The following is a 13,684-nucleotide window of genomic DNA, read 5'->3' as shown; positions in this document are numbered from 1 at the left end:
CCCCCCGAATGAAAATGTTCAGTAATTATTATGATTATTCCCTGAATTATGAAAATAAAACACAGTGTAAGTGAAAAAAGCAGGATACAAATACACATACAAAATGATTTTATAACAAAAAAAGAATGTGCATGACATAAGAAGAATACTGGCAAGAAATAAAGTGTTGTTATGAATGTTTTAAAAAGAACAATTTACAAAAGTATCAGAATGAGCCTATGAAAACAGCTTATCCTTTTTGCTAGAGATTTTTATTGATTCTGGTGCATTGTGTTTGAGAGAAAGCTTTTTCTCCTCTACTAGCTAAATTTCAATAAAAATTATAGTTTTGAGTTTTTGGAGGCTATGTTTTTTTGTTAGAGGGAGAATGGGGGAAAAAAAGTAGAAATCCATTCTGGGAAAAGAAATAGACTTGGAAAATTATGTCTTCAGTAACTTCATTGTTGTTATCTTACTAATGGCAGCATTTAGAACTTTAATCATCTAAGCAGCACTTCATTATAGCTTTCAGTATTATTTTTGGCCACATGATTTTTCCCAAGGCAGGAAGAAAATATAAATTCATCAGGCAACAGCCATAAGTTTTTGTCTTCAAGTTTTAATATTGTGTATATAGCAAGCTAATATAGTTTTGCCTTCATAAGTGACAGTCTGCATTTTGAATATTATTGTTTAAGACATCTAGGATTTAACACTCTGAAAATAAGCAAATGTTTGTGACTAAGCAGAAGTTAACTGGAGTTCCTGTCGTGGCGCAGTGGTTAATGAATCTAAGAACCATGAGGTTGCAGGTTCGATCCCTGGCCTTGCTCAGAGGGTTAAGGATCCGGTGTTGCCGTGAGCTATGGTGTAGGTTGCAGACGTAGCTCGGATCCCACGTTGCTGTGGCTCTGGCGTAGGCCTGTGGCTATAGCTCCGATTCGACCCCTAGCCTGGGAATCTCCATATGCCGTGGGAGCGGCCCACGAAATGGCAAAAAGACAAAAAAAAAAAAAAGAAGTTAAACTGATAGAGGTAACGTATCACTATGTCCTATTCCTTCTACAACTCCTGTGGCTCTTGTCCGAAGGAAATGAATGAATTGTGGCATTATTACTGGTAATAAATAAAATATTATAATTATTTTGAGAGGCTGAGAAAAATATCTGTATAAAATTATTTTAAACGTGACAATACTTAAGCAATATTGAGAAGATCTGCTTTTCAGCTTTCCACTCAGTTCTGTGCCTTAACTCTTGCCAAGATACTAGCAGTGTAAGTAACATGGGGTCATGATACAAATATTTGAATGTTCTGTGACTTACTCTTTGAAATATGTGAATAGGAATTAATTTAGTAATAACTCCAGGACTGATTGGATGAGGAAATGTGTAGGTTTCCTTAATGTGAAAGTTTAATTTCAAAGAAACTTACATGGTTTTAACTGTGGTAATTCTCCAAGATAACTGATTTATTAAATTCATCTCCATCTGGACTAAAAATTGCATACTTTATTTATTATGTGGACCTCTCATAGTGGTAAAAATGCAAGGGAGATGTGATTATTGTGAATTGATGACCATCCAGAGGGTTTATGACATTAAGTAGTATGTTGTATTTATAGACACATTCAAATTTTATAGACTAAGTGATAAGCCCTGGTGTAATTTAGGATGGGAGTTCTTTGGAGGCTTCATTAAATCTATAATCAGTTAAAATGTAATCAGTTAAAAGAAAAGGCTTTTATGACAAAATTCATTTTCATTTTTTTTTTTCTTTTTACAGCTGCACCTGCAGCATATGGAAGTTCCCAGGCTAGGGGTTGAATCAGAGCTGTAGCTGCTGGCCTATGTTACTGCCACGGTAGCACCAGATTCAGGCCGCATCTGTGACCTATGCTGCGGCTTGTGGCAACGCCAGATCATTAACTGACTGAATGAGTCCAGGAATTGAACACACATCCTCACAGATACTATGTTGGGTTCTTAATCTGCTAGCCACAATGGGAACTCCTTCATTTTCATTTTTGAAATTGATGTTTAATTACTTTAAAAACAGATCAGTTATTTCCAAATAGGATAACTAGAGAAGGCTATGAGTTACAAACTTCAGTGTGCATAAGAATCACCAGAGCATCCTTTTTGGGGTCATTTTTTTTGTTGCCCCATGGCATATGGAGCGCCCAGGCCAGGGGTCAGATCAGAACCACTATCGGGACTCAAGCCACAGCTGCAGCAACACCTGGTCCGTAACCTACTGTGCTGGGCTGAGGCCGGGGACCGAACTCTCATCCTAGTGGCTCCTAAGACTCCGCCGATCCCAGTGAACCACAGCGGGAGCTCCAGAGCATCCTCTTATAAAATGCACATTTGGGAGTTCTCGTGTTGCAGTGGGTGAAGGATCCAGTGTTGTTACTTCTGTGGTTTGGGTCACTGCTTAGGCACAGTTTTGATCCCTGTCCTGGGAACTTCCACATGCCCCAGGTATGGCCAAAAGTAAATAAATAAAACGCACATTTGTAGATTCTCAATTCTCAACCCCCTAGATTTTGATTTAGTGTGTTTGGGGAAAAGACTCAGAAATTGTCATTGCAAATACACACTCCAGGTGATTCTAATTCAAGGACACACTTTGAATGTTGTTTTACTTTTGAAGTGAGAGAATTGTTTGACTTTTTTTTTTTTTCCCTGTGTTTGTGCAAACTTTGGATTATCTTTTATTCTCTCTCTTTTTTTTCCTTTGCTTGTCAGAATTATTCAGTTAGTAAATCATGACTTTTCTACTTTTTTCCTGGTCTTACTCAGCCCTTGCTTCCCCATTCCCACTGGCATTCATGCCTTTATTTTTTGACTTGGATTTCTAGTTTTCTAACCTCTAATCTAGACTTTGAAGGGCATTTCCTATATCTGTTCTTTTAAAATACCTCTGTAAGCCAGAATACTTTTTGTTGTCCGTTAAAAGAAAAACATCTAAACCTTATATGACAGTCAGTGCTCTTTATACTCCAGTCCCATTTTACCTCTGTTAAGTGGACTTTCAGATTTGGAGGGACTTTTTAAAATTAATTGGCTCAAATATCCTCCTTTCTTCACCTATGAGATGTATTATTGCCCCAAACACTGATTTTTGCCTAATATTATATATTGCATTTTTGTATTGTGCTAAAATGTCCGAGAGTATGTCTTGCATATCAAGTTCCTGACAGCAGTCCTGTTTGCCGAAGGACTAATTCAGTTCATTGGTTCAGTCATTCATTTAGCAAACACTTTTTTCTCTTTTTAGAACTGCACCCATGGCAGTTGGAGGTTCCCAGGCTAGAGGTTGATTCAGGAGCTGTAGCCGCCAGCCTATGCCACAGCCACAGCAACACCAGATGCTACTGGTAGCTATGTCTATGACCTATACCACAGCTCACAGCAATGCCATATCTGTTAACCCACTGAGCGAGGCCAGGGATTGAACCTGCATCCTCATGGATGCTAGTCAGATTCGTTTCCGCTGAGCCACAACGGGAACTCCCACAATGGGAACTCCATTTAGCAAGTGTTTTTCAAGAGGCTTCTCTGTGCCACACGCCGTGCAAAGTACTGGAAATGCAAAGTCAGATAAGACCTGTCTCAGGTTCTCCAGTACTATGCCAGCAAGTGGGGGAGGCAGCAAGTCCATCAGCTGTTTCAGTTCATCGTGATACAGGATATAGCAGTGCTGTGCACAGGACACTGAGGAGGCCTAGAGGTGACACCTTTAAATAAGAATTGAGGGGGTTCCTGTCCTGGCTCAGCAGTAGCGAACCTGACTAGTTAGAATCCATGAGGACGTGGGTTCCATCCCTGGCCTTGCTCAGTGGGTTTAGGATCCGGTGTTGCTGTGAGCTGTGGTTGCAGACACGACTTGGATCCCAAATTGCTGTGGCTGTGACATAGACCAGCAGCTATAGCTATGATTAGACTCCTAGCCTGGGAACCTCCATATGCTGTAGGTGTGGCCCCAAAAAGACAAATGAAAAAAAAAAAGAAAAAGAATTGAATGTAAGGAGGCTACCTGAAAAGTATATTGCCATGAGCTTTATCTTTCTCTCCTCTTTGCTATACACTTTCCTTTGCACTCCTGAGTGGCTTCTAATACATTGCTAAGTAGACAATAGGCTTTAAATCTACATTGTAAATCTATTCTAAGTTGTGAGATCCTGCTGAATAGCATTGAGAACTATGTCTAGATACTCATGTTGCAACAGAAGAAAGGGTGGGGGAAAAAACGTAATTGTAATGTATACATGTAAGGATAACCTGACCCCCTTGCTGTACAGTGGGAAAAAAAAAATAAATCTACATTGTAAAATGTGTTTGTTGAATTTAATGGATAATATTTTAAAAAGAAGATTGTGTTCTTCACCAACCTTAGGCTCTTGCCAAACTGAAATATTTGCTGCTGTCTATATATATTCAGGGCTTCTCTCTTTCTCTCTCCTCTTTTACTCATGCTATGCTATGTCTGAAATGCTTTTTCTTCCTTTTCTGCAAATGAAAATTAGGTCTGGAAGACTTCCTGCTCCCCTTTTAGTTCTTGCGTGACCTAGCTGTCAGTAACATCTCCTTCTCAGTTCAGAGTTACTTTTTCACTGCTTTCCATAAGCACTGTGCACGCTTTCACTGATACTGTATTTATTTGTTTTTTCTTCTTGACTAGGCTAAATGTTCCTTGATGGCAGGGGTTTTGTATCCCCTGAAGTGCCTAGCATTATACCTTGCTGGTAGTAGATATTTAATATAATAAGACCTTAATAAAGGAGTGAAATTTTATGAGGAAAACCTCTATTTTGTTACTGGCAAAATATGATTATGACAAGGAAAATCATTTTCACTAATATCTTTCAGTGAAAATGATTTTCCTTGTCATAATCAAGAATGTTTTAGTTATAGTTGGAATGAAAATAGTAATGCTCTGTATTGAGACCTTCCAACTCTAGTAGAGTTAACTATCAAAGTTCTCCAAGTTAACTATCGAAGTTTCCAAATTTCTTGGTACTCTTTGGGGTGACAACTATTTTTCATTTGAAAGCAAGTGATCTTGGAGGGTTTACCTTGGTGTTCTGTGACACCTCAATCCATGTTTCAGTTACTTGCTGCTGTTTTAATGATGTGATAGAGAAGAGCACTAAATCATATGGTTGAGTTTGTCACTGGTACTCCACAGGACCTGTTAAGCTTTTGTGGCTATTGAGTCAAAAAGCACCACTGTTCATCTGAACTTGCTGAATCTGTGGTTAGTGCCTTTCTGTTCTGAAAAACATGTATGACACTCTTGGATGAAATCTTTTTGTATTGGACCTGATTATTCTTTCAGCAGTCTCAGCAAGGGAATTTTATTCTTTAGCTTATATCACTGAACACTTGAGTGGTGAGAAAAAAAATCCAAGTGTTTTCTTATTTCAGAATTTGCAAGTCTGCTTCAAATTGTTCGGTTTTGGAAATAAGTTTCCATGTACATTGTTAGTCAGAGTTAAGAGGATTTAAGGAAGAACCATAAAATAGATTCTATTGTAAGTTTATCATCATCTGAATTTGCTGTCAGTTATGTTTAATAATAAAATACTCTTCTGAGTTGTCTCCAGGAAGAGAATTGGTCTGGATTTAGAAATCGGGAGTCAGTTTTGGCTGTGTCTCTGCCTGCTGTTTTGATGTTAATGAGGCCACTTTAGGGGTTCACTAATGCCTCAGTTGAAATAGTAACTCTCTGTAGTTATATAAGAAGCTTCAAACAGCTCAAAAGCTTTGGATTTTTGCAGCAACCTCATTAATATCCATGTCATCCTCTAGTAGGTTAGTGTCTACAGAAAATGAACTCCCTATGACATTAATTACCTGAGGTTAGATCCATAGCAAGACCAGCTCTGGGCTGATGTTCTAGTCACCAGTGCCTACTATTTCTGTTACCGTGAACCAGAAAGAGTAAAACAATCCTATTTGGAGGTTGGAATAGGAGATCTAATTATTTGGCACTTTTGAAGACTTAAGGATTTTGAAAGTCAGTCTCAGATGGTATGGAGATATTTGTTGGAGCTGCTTATGGAATTTTTTTTTTTAGCATGGTTTTACAAGGCTGAGATCTTCAGCCTCCTACCTTTTTTGTCTCATTTTCTGTGACTCCTGCCATGCATCTCTCCTAAACTCCTGCCACAGCCTTTCATCTCTCTTTTACTGCTGCATGCCTTTGCCTGTGCTGTTTGGTTTGATAATTCATTTTACCTCTTTGATAGCACGATGAGTTTTCACTCATTCTATAATTTAGCTTCCTCTTCCTGAACTGATAATAAAAACATAAATATTTCCTCCACTCCAATTACCTGTTTCTGCCACCATGTTCCCTCGAATACTATTTGCATACCTTCTATTAGCACAGGGCACATTTGAGTTGCAGTTATTAATTTGAATATAAGTCTCCACAACCACTTTGGAAGGTCCGGATGGATATAGACCATGCAGTAATTTTTCCCCTTTTTAATCCTTGTATAAGATCCCTGCTATATGTTATTGAACAAATGAAATTTATATACATTAAGCTTTCTTATTAACTGTAAGACCAATTTTCATGAATGCATTGCAGAATCTATCTTAAATCATAGTCATTCTGGATCCACTGAAAATTGGAGACTTTTTATATATGAAGTATTCCTGATTGAGATAGGTTGCTGTAAGAGTTGGTATAGGACAATAAGAATACCAGTATATATTTCAGTGCTTATTTAGATATTCCACATTATCTTTAGCCATTCAGATCCCTGATGTTTAACCTATATCTTTCTCTTAGATAATATAAGATGTCTGAATATATCTAATTTTCCTCTTAGTTATCAGAGAGCAATGCAAGAATCAATAGGAGGGAAAGGAATCTATAAGCCTAAAGTTTCTTCATTTTGAATAGGATTATTACTCTAGCAATATAACATAAATTAATGAGAAATGAGAGAATTTAAATTTTTTAGTTTAAATCATTTCTAAACTAAAAGATATTTATAAATTGCTTTTAAGAATGATTTGAGTTAAATATTAATATTGAGATAAACTGTAAAATGCTTATAGAAAGTCATAATGTCCATTATTGAAAAATTATTGCATACCAAGTAAGTTACTAGGTGATTTATTTCTATGTATATATAAATCTGTATTTATCTGTCAATCTATCAGTCAGTAATTGGGCATCAAATATATACCAGGTACTGTACTAGGCACTAAATTATTTTAAAATTCTTTTAAACAATGCTTGAATTAAAGATTATTATTCCTATTTTATAGATAGGAAAGATAAGACAGAGTGGTTAATTTTCAAAAATTTACTGAACTAGTTAATGATTTAGTTAAATGTAGGTCTTCTGGGGTCCGTAGATTACATATGAATTATTTCTACTACATCTAGTTGCTTTACATTATTTGTATTTTTTTTTTTTTTTTATTTTGTGTTTTGGTCCTAGATCTTTCTTAAGTATTGTTATTTGTCATGTAAAATCCTAATGGAAATGCTTTGGTATTAGGCAGAGCTATTTTCCTAATATTGAATTTTGAGATGTGTAGTTATAATTTCTTTGTTTCTTTTTATTTTTATTTTCCTGGAAAACAAAAGAATTTATTGGGAAAGGGTGCCTGGGTGGAGAGCATCAGGGTAAGGGAACTCAGAAGAACTGCTCTGCCACATGGCTTGCAGTCTCTAGTTTTATGGTAATGGTGTTAGTTTCCGGGTCATAGCCAGCTGTTTGTAATTTCTTTATCATTACAGTTTTACATACTCTTATGTCATAGTATCATTCAGTAAGTATTCATTACTAAATTTTATAATTTTTAAAATCAAGGAAAAAATCATTTATAAGGTTTGTAGATTATGTGCATTTTAAAATTTGTTATATTGAGATTATGCATTTTTAAAGTTTAAAACAATTTACACTTTTTAACCATATATTCACTTACAATTATTCCATGTCTTTCAAACAGATACCAAGTACTTGCTTTTGCAACGGATGCAGATAAAAGACAAGAGACTGAACAGCAAAAACTCGGTTCTGGAAAAAGACTAGTTGTAAGGCCTTTTTTAATGTATAAAAATTTTATTAATGTTATATCTAATCACAGATGTTTATTCAGAATAAGAATTCATGGGAAAAAATTAAAATACATGTATTTGAGCCATTTCTCTTTTCTATGTTAAGATTATATCAGTGATCAAAGAATTTTATTGGCTGTTATTATTGAGCAATGGAGACCAGATTATAGATCTGTACCACTAGATTATACCAGATTATAGATCTGTACCACTAGATTATAAATGTCCAGGTGGGGTCCCTTTTAACTGAAGTGACTATAGACTAACAAAATAAAAAACAGAAAAATTAAAAAATTCCTTTAATAGGCAAAAGACTTGCTATTAGTGAGCAAAAAAGTTGCTACTAGTAAGCAAGATGAAATGTACAAGTAAAAGATGAAAATTCACAGCCTTACAAAGATAATATTAATTCAAAGACAAGGGTAGAAGTTTGATAACTTGAAAAGTAGTTTGAAGAAACATTGTGTGAATTTTTTTTTGTCCTTTTAGGGCTGCACCTGAGGCGTATGGAGATTCTGAGGCTAGGGATCGAAGCTGTAGCCTACACCACAGCCACAGCAGTGCCAGATCTGAGCTTCGTCTGTGACCTACACCGCAGCTCACAGCAATGCTGGATCCTTAACCCACTGAGCAAGGCTAGGTATTGAACCTTCATCCTCATGGACAGTAGTCAGATTTGTTTCTGCTGGGCCACGACAGGAACTCCATTGTTTGAATTTTATAGCTTCTGGTCTTACAGTTAGGTGTTTAATCCACTTTGAGTTTATTTTTGTACATGGTATGATGAAATGTTCTAATCTCATTCTTTTACATGTAGCTGCCAAGATTTCCTAGCATCATTTATCAAAGGGATTGTCTTTTTTCTATTGAATATTCTTGCCTCTTTTGTCATAGTTTAATTGGTCAGTGGTGTGTAGGTTTATTTCTGGACTCTCTATTGTGTTCCACTGATCTATGTGTTTTTGTTCCAGTACCATGATGTTTTGATTCTGTTAGCTTTGTAGTACAGTCTGAAGTCAGTCTGTAGTGCAGACTTAATTCCAGCTTTGTTATTTTTTATTTTTTTTTTCTTCAAAATTTCTTTGGTAATTCAGTCATTTTTGGTTCCATATAAACTTTAGGATTATTTGTTCTAGTTCTGTGAAAAATGTCATGGATATTTTGATAGAGATTGCATTAAATCTGTAGATTACTTTGGGTAGTAGGGACACTTTGATGTTAAATATTAATTCTTCTAATCTAAGAATATGGGATATTTTTTCATTTCTTTGTATCATTTTCAAGATTCTTCCTCAATGCTTTATTGTTTTCAGAGTATCGGTCTTTAACCTTTTAGTTAAGTTTATTCCTAGGTATTTTATCCTTCTTGATGTGATTTTAAATGGGATTGTTTTCTTATTTTCTCTTCTGACAATTCATTACTAATATTTAGAAAAAAACAGGTTTATATATATTAATCTTGTATTCTACAACTTTACTGAATTCATTTATTAATTCTAATAGTTCTTTGGTGAAGACTTTAGGGTTTTCCATATATAGTACCATGTTATATCTGCAAAGAATGATAGTTTTATTCCTTCCTTCATGATTTGTTACTTTTTCCTTGTCTGATTGCTATGGCTAGGATGTCCAATACCATGTTAAGCAGAAGTGTGAGAATGGGCATCCTTGAATTTTGCCTGCTTTTAGCAGAAAATCTTTTGAATTTTCTTTTTTTTTTTTTTTTGTCTTTTGTCTTTTTGTCTTTTGTTGTTGTTGTTGCTATTTCTTGGGCCGCTCCCGCGGCATATGGAGGTTCCCAGGCTAGGGGTCTAATCGGAGCTGTAGACTCCGGCCTACGCCAGAGCCACAGCAACTCAGGATCCGAGCCGCGTCTGCAACCTACACCACAGCTCACGGCAACGCCGGATCGTTAACCCACTGAGCAAGGGCAGGAACCGAACCCGCAACCTCATGGTTCCTAGTCGGATTCGTTAACCACTGCGCCACGACGGGAACTCCTGAATTTTCACCATTGAGTATGGTGTTAGCTTTGGATTTGTCATTAGTGGCCTTAATTATGTTGAGCTATGCTCCCTCTATACCATATTTGATGAAAGTTTTTATCATGAATAAATGTTGAATCTTGTCAGATGCCTTTTCTGTGTCTATTGAGATGATCATGTGTTTTTTATTCTTCAATTTGTTAAGATAGTGTATCACATTGATTGATTTGCAAATATTGAACCATCTTTGAATCCCTGGAATAAATCCAGCTTGAGCATGGTGTATGATCTTTTTTATATATTGTTGGATTCAGTTTACTGATATTTTGTTGAGGATATTTGTATCTATATTAATCAAAGGTATTAGCCTGTAATTTTCCTTTTTTTGTAGTATTTTTGTCTGGTTTTGGTATCAAGGCAATTATGGGCTCGTGGAACAAATTTGGGAGTACTGTCTTCTTTAATTTTTTGGAATAGTTTGAGAAGAATAGGTAGGAGTTCTTTATATTTTTGGTAGAATTTGCCTTTGAACTCCTGTCTGGTCCTGGACTTTTGTTTTGTGGGAAGTTTTTATTTTATTACAAATTCAATTTCATTACTAGTGATTTGTCTGTGCAGATTGCCTATTTCTTCCTGATTCAGTCTTGGCAGGTTATGTATTTCTAGAAGGTTGTCCATTTCTTCTAGGTTGTCTAGTTTTTTTGGCATCTGTCTGTAGTATTCTTCTATGATTTTTTTTTTTTTTTTTGGTGTATGTCTCTGTGGTATTGGTTGTTATTTCTCTTCTTTCATTTCATTTGCTTTTTGGGGTCTTTTCTTGGTGAGACTGGCTGAAGCTTTATCAATATTGTTTATCTTTTCAAAAAACCAGTTCTTGGACTTCCCTGGTGGCTCCATATGGATCTGGCATTGTCACTGCTGTGGCTCTGGTTACTGCTGTGGTATGGATTTGATCCCTGGGCCAGGAACTTCTGCATGCCATAGGTACAGCAAAAACCAAACAAAAAAACCCCAGAACAAAAAACTGAAACCAAAGGCAAACCAAACCAAACTAAAACACTTCTAGCTTTCATTGGTCTTCTCTCTTGTTTTTTGGCTCTATTCTATTTATTTCCTCTGTGATTTTATTATTTCCTTCCTTATGCTGACTTTAGGCTTTGTTTGTTCTTTTTCTAATTCCTTTAGACAGTAAGTTAGGTTGTTTATTTAAGATTCTTGTTTCTTGAGGTAGGCCTGTATCTATAAACTTCCCTCTTAGAATGACTTTTGCTGTATCCCATAGATTTTGAAAAGCTGTTTTTCCATTTTCGCTTGTCTTGAAGGATTTTCTGATTTCCTCTTTGATTTCTTCAGTGACTCACTGGCTTTTTGGTAGCATGTTGTTTAATGTCCACATGTTTGTGCTTTTTCCGTTTTTTTTTCCTGTAATTGATTCCTAGTTTCATACTCTTGTGTTTAGAAGAAAAAAACAATATAATTACTATCATCTTTTTTTCATTTTTTTATTACTCAAATGAATTTATCACATTTGTAGTTGTATAATGATCATAACAATCTGATTTCACAGGATTTCCATCCCACAGCCCAAGCATATCCCCCCACCCCCTAAACTGTCTCCTCCAGAGACCATAAGTTTTTTAATGTCTGTGAGTCAGCATCTGTTCTGCAAAGAAGTTCCGTCTGTCCTTTTTTCAGATTCCACATGTCAGTGAAAGCATTTGATGTTGGTGTCTCATTGTATGGCTGACTTCACTTAGCATGATAGTTTCTAGGTCCATCCATGTTGCTAAGAATGCTGGTATTTCGTTCTTTTTGATGGCTGAGTAATATTCCATTGTGTATATGTCCCACATCTTCTGGATCCACTCCTCTGTCGATGGACATTTAGGTTGTTTTCATGTCTTGGCTGTTGTAAATAGTGCTGCAATGAACATTGGAGTACATGTGTCTTTGCGAGTCGTGGTTTTCTCCGGATAGATGCCCAGGAGTGGGATTGCTGGGTCAAATGGTAGTTCTATGTTTAGTTTTCTGAGGAATCTCCATACTGTTTTCCACAGTGGTTGCACCAATTTACAATCCTACCAACAGTGTACTAGGGTTCCTTTTTCTCCACACCCTCTCCAGCAGTTATTGTTTGTAGACTTTTGGATGCTGGCCATTCTGGCTGATGTAAGGTGGTACCTCATCATGGTTTTGATTTGCATTTCTCTAATAATGAGTGACACTGAACATCTTTTCATGTGTTTCTGGGCCATCTGTATGTCTTCTTTGGAGAACTGTCTGTTTAGATCTTCTGCCCATTTTTGGATGGGGTTGTTTGTTTTTTTTGGTATGAAGCTGCAGAAGGTGTTTGTAAATTTTGGAGCGTAATCCCTTGTCAGTTGATTCATTTGCAAAGATTTTCTCCCATTCTGTGGGTTGTCTTTTTGTGTTGTTTAGGGTTTCCTTTGCTGTGCAGAAACTTTGAAGTTTGAGTAGGTCCCATTTGTTTATTTTTCTTTTTATTGTCAATACTCTAAGAGGTGGATCTGAGAAGATGTTGCTGTCGTTTATGTCAGAGAGTGTTTGGCCTATGTTTTCCTCTAGGAGTTTGATAGTGTCTGGTCTTAGATCTAGGTCTTTAATCCATTTGGAGTATATTTTTGTGTGTGGTGTTAGGGAGTGTTCTAATTTCATTCTTTTCCATGTGGCTGTCCAGTTTTCCCAGCACCACTTATTGAACAGGCTGTCCTTTCTCCATTGTATAGTCTTGCTTCCTTTGTCATAGATGAGTTGGCTGTAAGTGCATGGGTTGAATTCTGGGCTTTCTATCCTGTTCCACTGCTCTATATGTCTGTCTTTGTGCCAGTACCATGCAGTTTTGACGCTTGTTGCTTTGTAGTATAGTCTGAAGTCCGGGGGACCTGATTCCTCCAGCTCCATTTTTCTTTTTCAGGATGTCTTTGGCTATTCTGGGTCTTTTGTGCTTCCAAACAAACTTTAAAATATTTGGTCAGGGAGTTCCCGTCGTTGTGCAGTGGTTAATGAATCCGACTAGGAACCATGAGGTTGCGGGTTCGGTTCCTGTGCTTGCTCAGTGGGTTAACGATCCGGCGTTGCCGTGATCTGTGGTGTAGGTTGCAGACGCGGCTCGGATCCCGCATTGCTGTGGCTCTGGCGTAGGCTGGAGACTACAATTCCGTTTTGACCCCTAGCCTGGGAACCTCCATATGCCAAGGGAGTGGCCCTAGAAATAGCAAAAAAACAAAAAAATATATATATATTTTGTTCAAATTCTGTGAAAAATGTCCTTGGTAATTTGATGGGGATTGCGTTGAATCTGTGGATTGCCTTGGGTAGTATAGTCATTTTGATAATATTAACTCTTCCGATCCACGAGCATGGTATATCTTTCATCTATTTGTGTCATCTTTGATTTCTTTCATCAGTGGCTTGTAGTTTTCAGAGTACAGGTCTTTTGTTTCTTTAGGTAGGTTTACTCCTAGGTATTTTATTCTTTTGGATGCGATGGTAAATGGGATTTCTCCCCTAATTTCCTTTTCTGCTCTTTCATTGTTAGTATATAGAAACGCTATCGATTTCTGTGTATTGATTTTGTATCCTGCAACTTTGCCAAATTCGTGGATGAG

The 13,684-nt window shown here is 36.7% G+C and overlaps 1 protein-coding gene across 12 annotated transcripts in view; it reads left to right on the top strand.

The window, feature by feature from the left end:
* BBS9 (Bardet-Biedl syndrome 9) overlaps positions 1-13,684 on the top strand; it is a 730,525-nt gene that overhangs the window by 110,164 nt on the left and 606,677 nt on the right. For all 12 annotated transcript variants that reach the window (XM_021079336.1, XM_021079333.1, XM_021079330.1 and 9 more), the window contains one exon: positions 7,962-8,046. In XM_021079336.1, the coding sequence (XP_020934995.1) occupies positions 7,962-8,046 (85 nt within the window). The remainder of the gene's footprint in view (positions 1-7,961; positions 8,047-13,684) is intronic.

This window comes from Sus scrofa, chromosome 18, assembly GCF_000003025.6.
Source record: "Sus scrofa isolate TJ Tabasco breed Duroc chromosome 18, Sscrofa11.1, whole genome shotgun sequence".
Taxonomy (NCBI): Eukaryota; Metazoa; Chordata; class Mammalia; order Artiodactyla; family Suidae; genus Sus; species Sus scrofa.
The sequence above is the reverse complement of the archived record's forward strand: the minus strand, read 5'-3'. Positions and strand labels throughout refer to the sequence as shown.